Consider the following 17,161-nt stretch of genomic DNA (forward strand, 5'->3'; position numbering starts at 1 on the left):
CAGGATGCTCAGAGCCAGCAGTGCTAAAGCCCCCTCAACACCACCGAAGCTCCAGCTCCACCTCTGAAGCACACAGGGCTGGACTCTTCGCGTACCTGGATATCCAAGTGTCCCTTGGCGCAGATGGTCCCTGTGCAGGGCCTGATAGTAAATTCAGCTGGCTTCTTGGCACCTGGGGCTCGCTTTCTCCACGACGGACCAGTGCTGTCTGACACCTGAGCAAAACTGGTCACGCTGGGTGCTCCCGAGCCGTCCCCAGGAATGCGAAGGTTGAAGTTGAAGGGCACCGAGGAAGTGTTAGTGAGGCGGCAGCACAGGGTGCGAGGAAAGCCTGGGAAAAGGACACCACAGGAGTTTATTATCCCGTGATTCCTGGGGTGGACATCCTGCGCTGATAAAACTGCGCTTGGAGTTTGCCTCCTTTCAATGGCAATTACAGCTGATTGAGAAGCTCTGTGGGGAAGTTGTCGTCAATTACGGTCCCTTTTACGCTTGTCACACAGAAATGCCACTCTGACACAGGTGTCTCTAACTGTGAGGAGCTCTCACCTCCCCCAGACCAGCACCAATTCCTTCTCAACCGTGACGGTGCATCCAGAACATTTACTCTCAAAAGTCAGTCCAGAAAAGTCCCTGTGAACTCCACAAACACTCCCACAGTTTTCGAGAGATAAAAGCAGTATGTTGTCATCAAAGAGATGATCCAGGAAAGGAAAGGAAAGATGAAATTGGCAGCCACAGCATGATGCAGAGCACTCTGAAGCAGCTTCTCCAGACAGGAACCTCGGTGCATCTCCTGGTTTGGGACAATCGAGACCGAGCCTGTGGCAGCTCACGGCCCACTTCACTGGAGGCAAACCTGATGCTTGCTCAAGAACAAGCAGGACCTGCGTCTCACCCTCCCGAAGGAGCGGGGACAAACGGCCATGCTGCACACCGCCTTTCATTACCCCACAAAGGCTGACATGGCTTCAGCTTTGGTACTTGCTTTCCATAATGGAAGCCACTGAGACAATCGCAGCTGATCTGGGGGGTTGAGTTCACGTTTAAACTTGAGACCATCTCAGTGAGAAGTCCTTTGCGAGACTGAGGTGGAGAACCAGAATCTGCATCTCAGTGGAGAAGCTCTGGGTGCACAGCCGCCAGCTCTGTCAGCAGAGCTGGGCTTTTGGTGGGGAAGGAGGAGCCCATGTCTGAAGACATGGGCGCCCAATGCGGAGCTACTGCTTGGCCATGTTACCTGGGAGCTGACAACGAGTTGGCCTCACAGCACTAATTGATTTCTCACGCTAACGGTCAGGTGGGTAAATGGTGCCCTTGCCTCACAACAGCAAAATTCACCCAGGGCACCTACAACTTGCCTTCAACTCCCTTCTCCAGTTGGCCGCGGACAAGAAAGACTTTCACAGTCATTCTGTTGCTGAGGACTGGCAGATTGGGGCTGGACTGACTGTGAGGGACACCAGAGAACACTGACTTTCTACTCCTTCCGTTCTATTTGAACCATTCAATTGGCTCTGTGCCATTCTGTCTGGTTCTGTTTGATCTCATGATGGCAAAATACTGCCTAGCAGCTGGCAGTCCTGGTTTTGACATGCTGAAGGTGGCTATGGAGGAACACAAGTGACAATGCTGTCCTGGACAAGTGCTCCATCTGGGTAAGGCTCAGACCTCCCACCCTGCAGCCCAAGCCCAGGGCACACTCACCAAAGGAGACTTCACCGAAGCGGAGGGACGATACATTGAAATGAAACGCCGGCCCAGTGACACAGCCACTGTGAGGACAAAGGCAGAGGAGACATGGCCTCGGTTAAAGAGAACTGCAAAGCCTTCAGCTTTCCTTACCGTTCCGGTGGGTAAAAGCCGGCCTGAGAACCTCAGGGGGTTTCAAATCAAGCCCTCACCCTCATGCTCAGCACAGCATCCAGGTGGACGGGAGGCAGCCAAAGCAAAGCGGTCAGCAGCCCATAGCTGCTTGTGGGGCTTGGGGCACAGTGTCATGCAGGGTATGCCCCCAAGTTGTTGATGGCCTGAGGAAGGACACCAAACAAGTGATGGCTGCGTGCCTCAGTTTCCCCATCTGTAATGTGTTGGACACAGGGGTGTCCCCAGTAAAGCACACTCAATGTAACTACCCTTCCCAGCCACAGCTTTCCTGCTTTGGCATTTCTTAGCTGGAACCGCTCTTCCCATGGAGTACAGGAACACCTTGCTCAGAAGATCTTGATCCACGCAAGCGTTATGGGGGCAGGACTTTGAGACACGAAGCCGGGGGAGCCCCAAACATCCCTTGACAAGAGCCGCAACAGCTCAACAGAGCGGACAGTTGAATCTTGGAGGAAAACATCAGCCAACCACCAGGGCACCAGCTGACCCATCCAAGAGCAACACGTCTTAAACCACCCAACACAGAATCGTCAAATCATCTACGCTGGAAAAGACCTTTAAGATCATCAAGTCCAACTGTCACCCCAGCGCTGCCAAGCCCACCACTAATCCATGTCACTAAGGGCCTCGTCTACACGGTTTGGGAACACTTCCAGGGATGGTGACTCCACCACTGCCCGGGGCAGCCTCTTCTAATGCCTGACCACCCTTTCGGGGAGAAACTGTTCCTAACATCAAGTCTAAATCTGCCCTGCACACACTGAGGCCGTTTCCTCTTGTCCTTTCCCTTGTTACTTGGGAAAAGAGACCAGCCACCGCCTGGCTCCATCCTCCTTTCAAGTAGTTGCAGGCATAACGGAACCTGAACACACCGCATCTCCTCACCCGCCCTTAAATTCAGCAGACTTGAAGGCTCCAAACTCCAGGACTCACCAACATCCACCTGAATCACCACGTGAAGCTGCACAGCACCCATTAATTTATTTCATGGTTGATGCCAACCAATGCCAGCTCTGCCTCTCAGCTCAAAATCAAGGACCACAGCAAATGGTGTGTTCAACCCAACCTATTCCATGGCTCCCTCTTGCTGACAATTCCACTTCATTTGCTGCTGCGGTCGCAAGGAGTCAGCGTCAAACTGGAGTCAAGGTTAGTGTGGGCTCCTAGTGTGGGGATGCCAGGATGAGAGCCAAGATCAAGACCTCAGACAAGCCTTTTCTTTCTCTGCTCCATCAGCAAATGAGGCAGGTGGGAGATGACTACCCAGAGAGAGCTACAAATGTGGCCGCCAAGCTCCTAGAACCCTCCTCACCTCACAGTCAGCGTCAGAGGCTCAGGGGATCCCTTCACATTGAACTGGAATTCCTCTGTGAACTGCCCCACGACACTGGCATTGAAGGAGATCCAGATGGCCTGATGATCAAAAGGCAAAAGCATGCCCTCCCGGGGGCCAAAGGTGAAGCAGGAGCCCAGAGCTCTCTCCGGAGAGACCACGCTGAAGGGCGTCTCAGTAACTCCTCTGTTGAGCAGGAACACCTGCAGCAGCAGCGAGAAGGCAACATGGAAATACATGAGGAATCCTCTTTGCTTACAGAAGGCTCACTTCTTTTCTAGTTTAGCAATTAACATCTGTAAAAGGCAGAAGATGCTGAGCGCTGCTGCCAAATACAACAGGACGAGTTCTGCCTCGGGGTTTTTTTCCATGCAAAGCGGGGATAACTTCACACAAACAGAGCCACTCTGGGCTTATTCCCCTGACACAGAGCACTCCACTTGACCTGCAGTGCCAAGCGCCTGCTCAGCACCACCAAGTTGATTCAGACCCATCCCACAGCTCCACGAGGCTCGCTGCTGCCCGGGAGCCATCCGGATCCACCCCATGCCCTGCGCCCCGTCCTGCTCACCCTGTAGCTGTGGCTTGAGCCAACAGTCACCTCCCCGATGCTCAGCTGGTCACAGCTGAGTTGGACCTGGGGCCCGACGCCTTCCCCGCTGATGCACAGGGGCAGCCTGGTCTCACAGCCTGTGGAGGGAAATCTCTGTGAGTGCAATTCCCTCTGCTACCCGGCACTTTCCAGGTTGTCTCAGTGCTGCTGCCGGTCCCTGGGCTGGATGGAACCAGCTCTAGATGCTCCAGGAGAAGATACGGGACCCATCTCGTCCCTCAGGACATACGCCTTGGGGCTGCTTTCTCATTTCTAACCAACCCCCTGGGCCGGTGTCTCAGACAACCACAGAATGGTTTGCGTTGGAAAGGACCTTAAGATCATCCAGTTCCAACCCCTTGCCATGGACAGGGACACCTTCCACTAGAGCAGCTTGCTTCAAGTCCCGTCCAGCCTGAACTTGAACATTGCCACGGGTAGAGCAACTTCCTTGGGCAGCCTCTTCCAGTGCCTCACCACTCTCACAGGAAAGAATTTCTTCTGTACATCTAAACTAAATCTCCCCTGTTTAAGCTCGAACCCATCAGCCCTTGTCTTATCTCTCCAGTCCCCGATGAAGGCGCTCTCTCCAGTCATGGAAAACCAGCCTTCCCACTGAGCAGATCACATAAGCCATGAATGTACTGCTAACGTGCACATCCCTTGGTGCAAAGGCAACCGAGACCTCAAGGCTTACAGCTAAACTCCAAGGTGGGTCCTTTCCCTTAAATTTGCTAGAGATGACAGAGCACAAGATCTTCAGTCTGAAGGCTGCTCTCAGCCACTGAAGCAGCCTAAGGTGCCTGAATCCTGGCTCAAATTTTGGATGAGCTCTCACTGCCATCCCAGCCTACTCTGCACACAAAGTGAGCAGCACGAGAAGGAGGAGAGAGCCACGCCACAAAGACTCATCTTGGACGTAACTGGTCTGCAGGGGCCTGGTGCTCCTTCACTAAAGCTGTGTTGCAAATGCTGGCAAAGCCATGGCGGGAAAGCTTATTCCTTCACTGCTTGGTCACTTCTGGGATCAGGAAGGCAGAGCCAGGCATCCTGAGCCCTGGCCTCCGACAGGAGACCACCGGGAACCACGGGGACAGCGGCGTGTGCCAGCACTGCCCTGTTGAGCCCTCCAGAACTACATGAGGTCCGAGTGGGCTGGAAGAGTGTTTCTACCTCCTCTGTGGGAACAGGAGCAGGAGGAAAGAGCTGTACCTGAGATGTCACAGTAGACTGTCTCTTGGTAGACTCTGGCTTCTTTGGGCTGAAAGATCACACTGATTTCAAGGGAAGAATTGGGCAAGACATCTCCCTCCTGAAACAGAAGTGACAGCAAACCATTTATCTTCAAACATCACATTCTTGTTTCCACTGCAGCCCTGGAAGCCTCTATTTAGAGCATCAGCAAAGAGCAAGGAGCAAGCAACGCTTGTCAACAGCATTTATAGGAGAGCTTGGAAGCAGCAGCTTCCAAAGTCCCTCGCCTTTACTGGCACCCGGAAGGGGCATTTTGTTCCCCTCAGAAGAGACTGAGCTCTTGCCCACGGATTTAAGTCTGGGCCACGCTACCAGTTTCTGCAACTCTCTGCTGCTCTCGCAGAGGATCCTGGCACTGGTGCACATTCCCAGGAAGCCCTGCCACACATTTCAGGAGGCATCCCTGGTTTCTATAGGCGCTCACTTCCTGCAACTGGTTTAAGGAAAGGCACCTCTCAGCCTTACATGGGCTGCAGGAGCAACCAAGAAGAGAACAGCAGCCCCTTCCTCGGAAAACAAAATAGAAAAAATAAACTACTTTCACCCACTGTAAAAGAAAGAAGAGGTTGGGATTATTCCAGGGTTTACTCCAAGATGAGAAGGGATGCTGCGCTGCTCAGACAGCAGCCATTCTTCATCTCAAGACCATGCAAATACTCAGAAGGCAGGCTCTGGCTGATTGAAGGCCATGGGGTTTTTGCTGGCATCACCAGGAAAGTGAGCAGTTTTCTCTGCCTATCTGCAGTAGAACTCAAAAAGCCCGTTTAAACCTGCCAGCCTCGTGTCCAGGCTCACAGACGACACTGGAAGGGAGACTCAGATGTGGTATAAATCCAGGTTTTAGGAAGGGATTGCTGTGCTTGGGCTCAATTTGGCCTCCTTTCCACCCAGGACCATTGCATTCTGCAGGTCAGTATGTGAACTAACAGTGCACCAGTGTCCTTTCTTCACCCCCGCGCGCTACGTGGGAATGTGTCCTTACGGAGAATAACTGATACCTCTGAACACTGTGAGGACACTCATGACGTGCCCTTAATTCACAGCCCTTGCAGCAGAGCCCAGCCTGGGGTCGGCTCTTGCCGCTGTTCAGAAATGCTTTTTGCAACAAGTGCCCCTAGCCTCACCAGAAACCGGATGTCTCCTCTCTTGGCACATCAAGCAGCTGATGTGGGATCTGCCAAGGGACCTCCTTCAGAGATGAGAAGGAGGAGGAGCAGCAGGAAGGGAGGTTCTCAGCCATCACTTACCATGGGCACAATGGTGAAAATATCACTGCAGAAAGGCATGGAGCCTCCCTGCACCTCTGTCCCCTGGTTCTGGGAGCTGCAGATGGGAAGGGAAGGGTGTTCTCTGAGAGGGGGGACCAGCCTGTGCTCCGCAGGAACATCAACCAGCTTGTCCTCTTCCTGCCTCTGCAGCCTGTGCCATGGGAGAGACGAACCAAGCAGATAATTGAATAAGCAGCAGATGTGCAAAGCCTGTCGTGTCAGTGCACGAGCAGCAAAGCACTCGGCGAGGAAGAGCAGCAGCTCAGCACAGGGCTGACCCTGAGACACAGGCTCCCACATGGATCCCATTATTGCCGTTCTTCCCAGCACAGCAAGGAGTTTTACTCCTCACTGACGAGCTAACAAGAGGTTTCTTAAAGCTGGCAGCCCTCAAGAAAAAGCCTCCTGCATTGGGAGGGGAGAAGCAACTGGCTTTCAGCTGCTCGTTACCAGCATCACACTTTTCCCCTTCCCTTTTGCACCCACAGGGGTGAGGAGACAGTATCTGCACTGCCTTTCACCAGAGGATCCCGGTGCACTTCCAAAGCAAAGCAACGGATTTGGGCATCCCATCACTTCAGTGACACAAATGGGTTTCTGAGCATGAAAACAGAGGTGCCAAGAGACGAAGGGACTCTGCCCAGCATCACCTAGTAAAGAAGTCAGGACCAGCATCTCTGAATGCAAACCCTACGTGGAATCTTGAACCACCTCATCTTTTCCCTCGTTTTGGCCTCCACTGCAGAGCTGTGATGCACTTAACCTCTCCCTTTATCGGCGGCTGCAGCAGAAATCAATCTAGTGTTTAAAGATCACAAGCGGGAGATGAAAGGGGAGCACTGCTGCAGAGCGGTTGCTCCTTGCTGGCACACTGCTGTCCCCCCTTCACGCTCCAGTCCCCTGGCCATGAAGAACCAGCAGGTGACAGCACTGGGGGACCAGGGGAAAGCTCCATGTGCAGCAAATCGAGGCAACGCCGTGTGAACGGTCATCACCCAGCTAAATCCAAACGCAAAGAGAAGGGAAACAGGCAAGGACGTTACTTGTTGCACACACACTGAGCCTCGCGCACATGCTGTGCATGAGGAGGGCTTCCACACACTGGCATGAGCAGCCCTCAACTCAAGCTCCGTCAGCAGGCCAGAATCACATCCCCAAAAGCGCTGCAGGAGGGACACCTTCTAATGGGCCATGTCTTTTGGGGTCACATCCCAACACAGGCTCCTGCACTGCCTCCTCTCAGGAAAAGGCCCTCTCTCCTCTGAGGTCTCAAAAGCTTCTCTGACAGCAGGACGGTGGCCTTGGACCATCCCCAAAACTACGAGTAAGGAGGAACCAAGCGTCGTGCTCAGAGTCAAGGACAGAGACTGGCACGACAGCAAGTCTCATACGTAAAAAATCAGGTTGAAGTGAACTCTGGGGAAAGCTGGTGGCTTCTGAGGGGACAGAGGATCACCCAGGGTCCAGTCCGAGACAGGCAGGTGGGGAGAGATGCTAAAGAAATGGTCCAGGGAAGAATCAAGGCAAGCTCACGAGATTTTCTTTTAACTCAGTGCGTTTGCACAGAACTCACACACTGTGTCATTAAAAACAGACAACAGTGGAAAACCAGTTCTGGCCTTTGAGGCATTTCTGACCTAATTACGCTGAACTTGATGTGCTCAAAGCCCTTGAAAAGTGCTGCAGTTCAAGGCAGTTTCCTGATCAGCTCTGGGTTCAGACTAACTCCCGTATATCTGCACCCATCTGAGCCTGAAAAGTCGCACAAGGATTGCCCAAGTCACATAAGCTTTAAAGTGTCATTTCCAGTTCATCCCCCCAGGCTGTGAGTGTTTCTCTGCTGCCTGAAATGGCAATTTCAAAGCTTCGCCAGAGACACCCTTGGAAGAACCTGCCCCATCTCTCACCACCACGACGACACAGGTTGCTGAAGCCCAAAAGCACTTCCAAGTCCTGGCTGCCCTCCCTTCCCCGCAGAGCCCTCCACATCTGCCCAGCCTATGAGGAAGGGGAGAAACACCTCGTTGGGCCAGAAACCAGGACACTGAAAGGCAATTCCCCAGCCTACGGCAGGACGGCCTCCACCTTCTGGGCCAACCAAGCACTCTACCCTGCCTGTGACTGGAAAAGGAGCCTGCCAGCTTATCAAAGAAGAAACTGCTTGAGTATCACAATAGCTGTGCCACCTGCAGCTCTTCAGTGCTACTGCTCAGTGCAGTCCCAGGTACCGAGTGCTGACACCTTCCTCAGCCTCATGGACCCTCCGTAGTGCACGGATCTCTGAACTCAATAGTTTGCCGCTCCCAAACGTGAGTTTGCCCTCTCAGGCAATCCAGTGATTGCACTCAACCTTCTCTCCCCAAAACATCATCCTCAGCTGTAGCACGGCTGGGACTGCAATGGCAAGGGTTAAGCTCCACGCTGTGCATGGGTTTACGTGCCCTAATCCGTTCAAAAGCCCCAACAGCCCTCTGAGACCGTGTGTTAGTTTTCCCCTGGGGAATCTATCTTTCTGAGACGAATCTCTCAAACAAACCTCAGCTTCTGCCGCTCCTCCTCTTCCTGATCAACAAAACGCTTCCACTGGAAGTGGGCCGTGATGGCACTCTGATTGTGGATGACCAGGGATCTTAGCTTTGACAGCGTGACAGAAGTCTTCTCAACTGTCAAGGAGCTCTTGTCAAGCCTGATGTTGACATTTACGGCTGTTCCACAAAGGCTTTTGTGAACATCTTCACCTGGAACAAAGCAAAAGCAAGTCTCGCCTCATCTCACTTGCTGACGGAAGTACAAGGAACAGAGCAATCTGCAGGCAACAGAAGAAAGAGCTGCAGTTTTGAGCTGCATAAGCAGTTCCCCGGATCAGGACACTTAGCATATCCTGACAGCTGCACATGCTACAGCATGAGGATGTCCTGGCACCACCTTAGGCACCTTATTTTGGGGGACGTTCGTGGAGATGTATCTTTTCAGATGTGCCCGGGTGCCCTTTGGGCTGCCATCCCACTCAGGTCACAGGGAATTCTACATCCAAGTCACTCAGTGACGCTGAGGAGCGCCACCTCAGCCATGCCTTGCCCAGGGTCTCCTGCAGGCAGGAGATGCCCCCAGTGTCGTGTCATCCTCATCTCCTGGTCCTGAAATATTGGGCATAGCTCTGATCTCAGAACCCAAGCGGGAGCATTTGAAATGAAATGGAGAAGGGCAGAAACAACAATGGAAACTACAGAGCAGCTTCGGTGCTGAGCTCTGCACTCAACAGGCTGCTACTGGGCCCTCGGATCCATCTGCCAACTCCTTCTTTGGCTCCTGCTACGGTCACAGCCAGGTGTCTCACCACTGCCCGCACATTCTTCCTTGTCAAACGTGCTGCTGTTACCACTTCACCACCGGAGAAGTGAGTCCCTTCACTAGGGTAAGTGTCCTCTGGAGGGCTGGAGACTTACTTCCAGCACCAGAGCAACACGCACAGCAGCACAGCCATTTCAAAGTGTTTCTCCAAGGTGGTGTTCACGACCTACCTTCAGGCATCATTGCGCCCTCACATTACTGACTCCAGCCAGCCCTAGCAGCAGCTTGCTCATAAACCTCACCACTAAAGAACTGCTGCTAACAAGGCGGTTTCTACAGAATCATTCCCAGGCTACAGCAAAGCTCAGAGCACACTAACGGCTACCGCTGCCACAGTTACTGCTCCTCCTGGTCACAAGTCCTCAGCATGGCCCAGCTCTCAGCACAGCACCAACTGTACCCATGCAGCACATCACAAGAAGAGGGTCTCTACCTCAAAGGCCTTCCCAGGAACTGTAACACAACAGATCGGGATGAAAAGCAATGACCCGTCAGGAGAGCTCTAGGGGACAGGTTGCAGGCTCTTCAGAGAGCTCTCTTGCACGTTAAAAGCCATCTCCTTTTCAGTCAGGCTCCCTGCTGTGAGTTCTTCTGCAATGGAGCACCCAGAATATTCGCCATCGCCCCTGGTGCACCGTGCGCAGGAAGATCTGCCTGCCTTGTTACAGGCTGAAATACTCCAGCACAGGAATATCTGGCAGCCAGCAGGGGAGCTTTGCTCTACTCAGCGTGAAGGAACCTTGCAGAAGGGATTCAACAGGGCAATGAAGCCACCAGATGATGACAGACAGCGCAGACACCGCTCTGGTTCGAAGGACACACGGAGGGTGCTCCACGCGCTTACCTGTGTCATAGTGAACGATCATTGGACTCGTATAAACACCGGTCTTTGGTGGGTGGAATTCCACCGTGACTTCCATCGCTTCTCCAACGCCAAGAGTCCCAATGGAGGGATCCACAGAGAAAGGGCTGCAACACAAAGAGAGAGATCAGGACTGTATGGGAGACCCGGGCCCTCCGTTAAGTTTGCAGTCTAGTTCGCTTCAGCTCACTTGTGCAAGCAAGGAGCAAGCAAACCACAGTCGGTACAAGAAAACCAGAACATCCAGGATCAGAAATAGAGCGGGTGACTCTCCCTGCTGAAAGAGAACCAGACCTCAGAAGATCCCGCGGTATAACACGACCCCAGCCCCCCACACTCTGCACCCAGTTCTCAGTTCTCAGCTCTTCACCTCTGCACACGTGCAATCCAGTTACTCAGAATTCTGCTTTTTTGTGTAGTTCACTTAAAACTTTCCTAATGCTTCCCATTTCTTTATTGCAACTTGGGACTGAAATAGTTCATTGCCGAAGTTCGGGAACTCTTAAAACCCTTGTCAAGGAGCTCTCCACACACGCTCTATTACCCAGTAGAGTAGTTGGCAAGCGCCTTGCAAATAGATGCTAGACTTCACTGGGTATTTATTGTGGTGGTGCCTCTCACCAGCTCATTGCTTGCCTGTTTCTTGAGGCTGTGTTTGGGATCCGTGACCTGAGCCCCTCGAACTGTCCTCTGCCACACAGCACCTTCTTCAGCAGTCAAGCTGCCTTCCTACCTTGCCTCTTCCAACCCAACAGCATCAGACCTGCAAGATGCTGCGTTGCAGACACCACTGCAGTGTAAAACTTGCTTGCAGAGCTTTCTCAAAACACTGCAAGCAATGGCAAACCCCACGTGTCCTGCCCATCTCCAGCACCTCAGATGCTCTGCCTCCTTTTTCTCACAGTTTACAAGCCCATGACCACGCAACAGCGTTTTGCGCAAGGGATGAGCTCCTTTACCTCAGAGTGGTGATGCTGTAGCAAGCCTCCCGCTTCCCCACGTTGCGCACCAGCAGAGTTTTCTGGGTGCTGAACCTGACTGGACACTCGGAGAAGTTCAGCTGCTCAGGGAAGTCCAGGCTGGCTCGGGCACCTATGGCTCGGATAGGCACAAAGAACTTCTCCCTCTCTGTGATGATGATAAGCTCGTCGAAATAATCCTGCAGGGAGAGAAACAATCTCAGCACAGTGCCTTTAGCACCATGCCCATGGCAGAAGAAGAGCTGCTGGTTTCTGTGACTCTCACAGTAGCATTCGGTAATGTACATGCACTTTTTACCTTCATGGCCTTTCATTACAGATTATTTCACAAGCAGGGGCAGCCAGGGACCATGGGGCAGATCCTCTTTAGTTTCTACAGGCATGCTGCCCGAGGGTAGGCCAGAGTATTGAACTACATTTAAGCAGCAAACAGAAGATGAGGAAAAGGCCATGCACAGGCAGCAGACTCTCAGCCCTGAAGCCAACAGACGTTACGTTAAATATTCCACCACTGAAGGGGAAAACAGCCTGAAACAGGCAAGAGCCTCCAGCCTATGGGAGCACAACCTTCACCACCAGGAAAGAGTCTCCCCCAGGTCTAGATCCAGTGCAACTCCACTGAACGCAGGCCACTTCTTCAAAACCCACACCACACGCCTGCTTTGGAACCCAGCCCTGCAGGTTCACCTTCCCCTCAAGGCGCCATCTCTCGGGACCTCCACTCTCACCTTGTCCTCATCAGGTCTGAAAAGGATGCGGTAGGTTGAAGACATGCCCGGTGCTACCTTATAGTCCTCATTACTCGGGCTGATCAACTCGAAGTAAGGAGAGTTCCCCAGGATGACGTTCAGCAGACGAGGAACCTGCAGGGAAGACACAAGTAGGATTTTGTCGCTTGTGGAAACATGAGAAGGGACCAGGACAGGCCATGTGACATCCTTCCTTACCACCTTTCCAAAACACTTTTAGCTCTGAAGCTACACGCACGTAACACACGAGAGTGGACTTGAATCCCTTCTGCTGAGCTACACAGCTGCAGCACAGAGACAGTAGGAACAACACGACCTGCTCTGAAGGCAGCAGGAAGGAGATGCAGTACCTCAAGCCACCTGCGTATTCAACAAGCCCAAAGAACATGCTTGCTTCTGCCTGCACACATCCATGCAGTCATACCTCTGGAGGGGGAATGTATCATCTGAAGGCAAACCAGCGTGCGTTACACGGGGAGGGAAGGAAGTCACTTCTGACACACCAGGGTGGAGCGGGGTGGTCAAGCTGCGGTGCTAGTCATGGCGGTGGACCAGCAAGAGAAGCAGACCACAGACACTCTGGGCTTCCTGAGAATAAAAGCTTACCTCAAGAGCAAAAGGACGAGCGCAGGAAGACAAAAGAACAACCAGGAAGAAGCAGATGGCTAAGAGAATTTAAAGGGGGCTGCAAAGCAGCAAGGGAGATCCGTAATACAAGGAAAGGCTGGTGCAGAGATGAGAACACCCAACGTGCCTCTATGATGGATACCACAGGCACGGAGACAGCAAACAGACATTCTCTAGCACACAGGCAGCAACGCCCCAGCACCCAATCTCATCTCAGAAAGCATAACAAGGCGACTTTGAATGACAGGCAGCTCCACTGATGAACACGACGAGCCTTGGAAAAAATGGAGGCTCATTCTGCACCCCTGACCCAAGCCTGGTGACCCATGGCCAAGGCAGCCCTGGACGCTCTAAACACCCTTTGCTCCCACCAATGCCCTGGGGCAGCAAGCTCCAGGAGCCCATTTCCCACTGCAGCCACACGTTCTGGTCGCCAAGTCCCTTGGCACGTGAGCCCAGGTGGCAAAGATCTTCAGCAAGAGCCACCCAGGATGCCTCTGAGGGTGCTGAGGAGCAGCCTGAAGACAGGAAAGCAATTCGACAGCAAGTACGCAAGAGCAGTAAGCACAGAGTGCAGCACTTCCGTATCGGAGTGAATACAGAGCACCTATTGGGCTCGATTACACTTTGCCTCTGTTACACATTGCTGCTAGCTGCAGTTTTAGGGAGCAGACAACCTCAGCTACCACGCAGGATACATCAGTAGGATTCCGAGGAATGTGGGAAACTCGTGAGACAGAGCACAATGTTCCTTTTCTCCAGGACATGACCAAAACCCAGCAAAATTAGAACATAATGAACTCTCTTGGGATTAGCATCTCTATCTTTGTGCATTTAAATATGCCAAGGGTTTTCCTTAGAGCTCATCTGCCTTTTACACCAGGGCTCTCTGACGCCTGAGGTTGTACCAGCTTCACAACTGATTCATTTTGGGTAAAATCAACAGTTCACACACTGCCTCCCCTTCACAGGGCATAGAAATCCCAAGCTGCAGCTGTTACCAGTCTCTTACGTTTTATTGGGAATGGCACCAACATCAATGCAGGTGTTGTTTTCCACTTGGGAAGCACGAATAGAGCAAATTCACTGTTTGCCTCTTTGCTGGTACTTGGCAAAGGCAAACATTCTGAGGAGCTGCACGGATGAGGGAGCAGCTGAAGCCAAAAGGCACAGTGGGAACGAAGCAGAGCAGTAGGAAAAGAGAAACTGAGGCCCATTTTAATAAGCGAAGGGCACACCTGCAGCAAAGATTGCCCAAAGTCACTGTGAACCACACCAGTGGTGTCCCTTGGGCATAGGTACCCACATTGCAACTTCCCAGTATGCCCAAGCTACACCAGGAATGACACAGTACTCTCTGGGAGTAACTGAGGGACCATACCTTCATCCTTCCTTGCCAAAGGGTCTTCCATGCTCTACCACGTCCCTGTAAAACCCGTTATCTCAGGAGATACTTTGACTTCTCTTGCTGTTCCTCCCGCTACATTAAGCCCTGACGGTGTCACTCCTTTTGTCCCCTCCTTTGTTTCTCCCAACAGGGAGATTTGAGGAGGGCGTTAATTCACCTGCACACTTCCACCTCCCCCCCAGCTCCCCGCTGTGCCCTCCTCTCACACACACGTCTTGCTCTTTCTTACACAACCGGATCCTGAATTACGCCTGTTTCTCACCTTTCTCTGCTTCCAGCACACTTCCTCTTACGTACCAAGAGAATCCCTGTGCGGAAGAAAGCGCTCCGCGACAGGACATTGAACTCAGCCCCTTTCCTCCCTCCTGTCTTTTCCCACCAGCTTGCTCTTGGCACATGCCTCACTGGAGCAAACGTTTCCCCAGCTGAAATTCAAAAGGTCTCCATTTCCCCCTCTACAGCAGAGCAGAACAAAATTGCTGCCACTTCTCAACTTCTCCCTGCTCATTTTTCGTAGGAAATCTCAACAGGATCACAATCTTTCCCGTTCCAAGTTGGAGACCTTCAGGAGCACATTACCCTGCCTGTGCTGGGATTCTCCAAAGAGAACGCACAGCCACGCTGGCTTAGAAACACCTGAGCAGAACCGAATTAGGCTTAGCAGGAGACTCAAGTGGCACCTCAAGTCCAGCCCTTTAACTGCTGCTGCTAAGCCAGCCTGTTTCTCCTGCTCTTCCAAAACACCCAGCCTGGAGTGCTAATGCCAGGAGTTACAACTTAGTCCAGCACAAAGTGGAGAAAACTCAAGCCCTGTGCTTTGACACGGAGTTGCACACAGGGGGCTCAACAGGCTGAGAGAGGGAAACACGCCCTGCCAGAAACCAAGATTAACCAAGGAGCCACCGGGACATGGTGCACACTCGCGGTAAAGCATGACAGCAGGCAAGCACTGCCCAGCCCTCGACATTCCCATCAGTCCAGGGCTTTCAAGGGGAAGCATGCTGGCTCAAAAAGCTCCTTTGGCTTAGTTACCACCAGTGCGCGGCCAAAACCAGCGGCACAATCCCCAGCATGGCAACATTTCCCCCATCTTGCAGAATCACGCTGCTGAGACATTTTATTCTGGATGCGCTGCGCTGCAGCAGGTAACTTGCTCTGCTGCACACCACGTGAATTCCACTGCTCTCCTCCTCCAGCCCAGTGCTCAGCCTCCACAGCCCAGCACTTACCCTGTCGATGTTCCTCAGAGCTAGCGCCGCTATGTAGAACTGGCGGGGAACGTAGTTCTCAAACACCACCTCGGATGGGAACGGCTGGAACAACCTCTGCTCCAGGCCAACTGCTGAGAACTGCAGATGCAAGACAGAGCAGAGAGAGCTTCAGCTGCTGGGAGAAAGATTAACGAATGAAGATCCCACACTGATCTCCAGTAAACACAGTCTCTTGGTGAGTGCATCTGCCCAGCTCACACTAGGAGATGGGAGCCCACCCACCTCCGCTCTCAGCTCACAAAACGTTTCTGGACCACGTTGAGCAGCCTCAAGCTAAGAAGCTCTTTTGCAGGCTCTTTCTCCAGGTTGCCTTCTCCAAAAGGCAAAGCAGCGCCCACCTCCAGCAGAGCCCTCTGCTAAGGGGCTCCCTCAGCTCCAGACGCTTGCTGGAACAGTCACGAGCACTCAGGGAGCAAGCAAAACCCAGGAGTTTCCAGGAGCCTCCACAGGAAACAATTTGCAGGTGAACTTCCCTCTGAGACAGCGAGACTGAGTCCCACGCATCCCAAATATCTTTTTGGTTTTTTGATGCAGACCCGAGAAACCAGTCGGAAGACACCAGTACCAGGGAGGAAAGGCCAACAAGAAAGAAACAGGGCAGGTGGGAAACAGACAAATGAGGTGAATGCTGGATGGGGATGAAGTTTCAGCTGAAGTCTCAGCATTACGGGGCAACTTGAGCTAGACTGCAATTCGTATCCCCTTTCCCCACGAGCTTTAAGTTGATGCTTCACTGTATTCTCTTACTGCTCGTTTCTTGAATACCGCTGCAGAAGCAGCTCTGAAAAATGCACGCAAAGACCAAACGCTGACCCAGCAGAGGCAGTACTTGGAGATAATTCCTCCCTGCTTGCTCTCCCCTCTCCCAGCTGCACTGTTGTCACTCGAGAGACACAGGCAGCTCTCCCGCTTCTCCACAAAAGCCACGCTCAGGCCGAGCCCAGTAGCTGTAGCACTGCCAGTTATTTGGGCGCCCGTCTTACGTGTTCCCACCTCCTGTGCTGCCTGGGGCAACCCGTAACCGATGTGCTACATCAGGTCTCTTGCTGGTAGCTTTCTGCTCAACAGCCTACCTCAGTCATCCACCCACCTGGACTGTGTGTTAGACTGAGCAGTCCTGCAAGAAAAGCAGCTTTGAACATCCATCTAAGAGAACACTGATCCAGGCAAAGCGCATCCACTCTTCTCTGCCCAGCAAAACCCACCCACTGCAGCAGAGGTTCCACTGCCTTTGTGCAGACCAGGACTTCAATGGCTCATTGGAGAAATGTGTTTTTTGCCTTTCCCTCAGCACAAAGAACTCCACCACCACCAGTTGGAAATGACAACAGGACCTCATCACCAAGCTGCTTGGGTAAGCTGGAGGCAAGGCTGCCACAAGCACGTGCCCTCTTCAAATGTCACATCAAACGGCAAGGAGAAGAGCAGGGAAAGGCTACCTTTTGATGGGAGACTTCACCCATGTCCCGAAGCTGGGTAGCCCGGGGCCGCCTCATCTCCCGAGGGCTGGCCAGCCTCTGCCTGGTGGTGAGAGACTCTTCTGCCTCTCTGACCAGCTTCGGATTACGAGATGCTACCA

The 17,161-nt window shown here is 52.8% G+C and overlaps 1 protein-coding gene across 1 annotated transcript in view; it reads right to left on the bottom strand.

The window, feature by feature from the left end:
• Positions 1-17,111, bottom strand: part of LOC136005844 (hydrocephalus-inducing protein-like) — a gene marked incomplete at its 5' end in the record, with an annotated part of 37,508 nt that extends 20,397 nt beyond the window's left edge. The window contains 6 exons of the mRNA XM_065663738.1: positions 8,882-9,072; positions 10,530-10,654; positions 11,507-11,706; positions 12,256-12,390; positions 15,541-15,660; positions 17,022-17,111. Of these exons, the coding sequence (XP_065519810.1) occupies positions 8,882-9,072; positions 10,530-10,654; positions 11,507-11,706; positions 12,256-12,390; positions 15,541-15,660; positions 17,022-17,111 (861 nt within the window). The remainder of the gene's footprint in view (positions 1-8,881; positions 9,073-10,529; positions 10,655-11,506; positions 11,707-12,255; positions 12,391-15,540; positions 15,661-17,021) is intronic.
• Positions 17,112-17,161: the final 50 nt, after the last annotated feature.

This window comes from Lathamus discolor, chromosome Z (genome assembly GCF_037157495.1).
Source record: "Lathamus discolor isolate bLatDis1 chromosome Z, bLatDis1.hap1, whole genome shotgun sequence".
Classification (NCBI taxonomy): domain Eukaryota; kingdom Metazoa; phylum Chordata; class Aves; order Psittaciformes; family Psittacidae; genus Lathamus; species Lathamus discolor.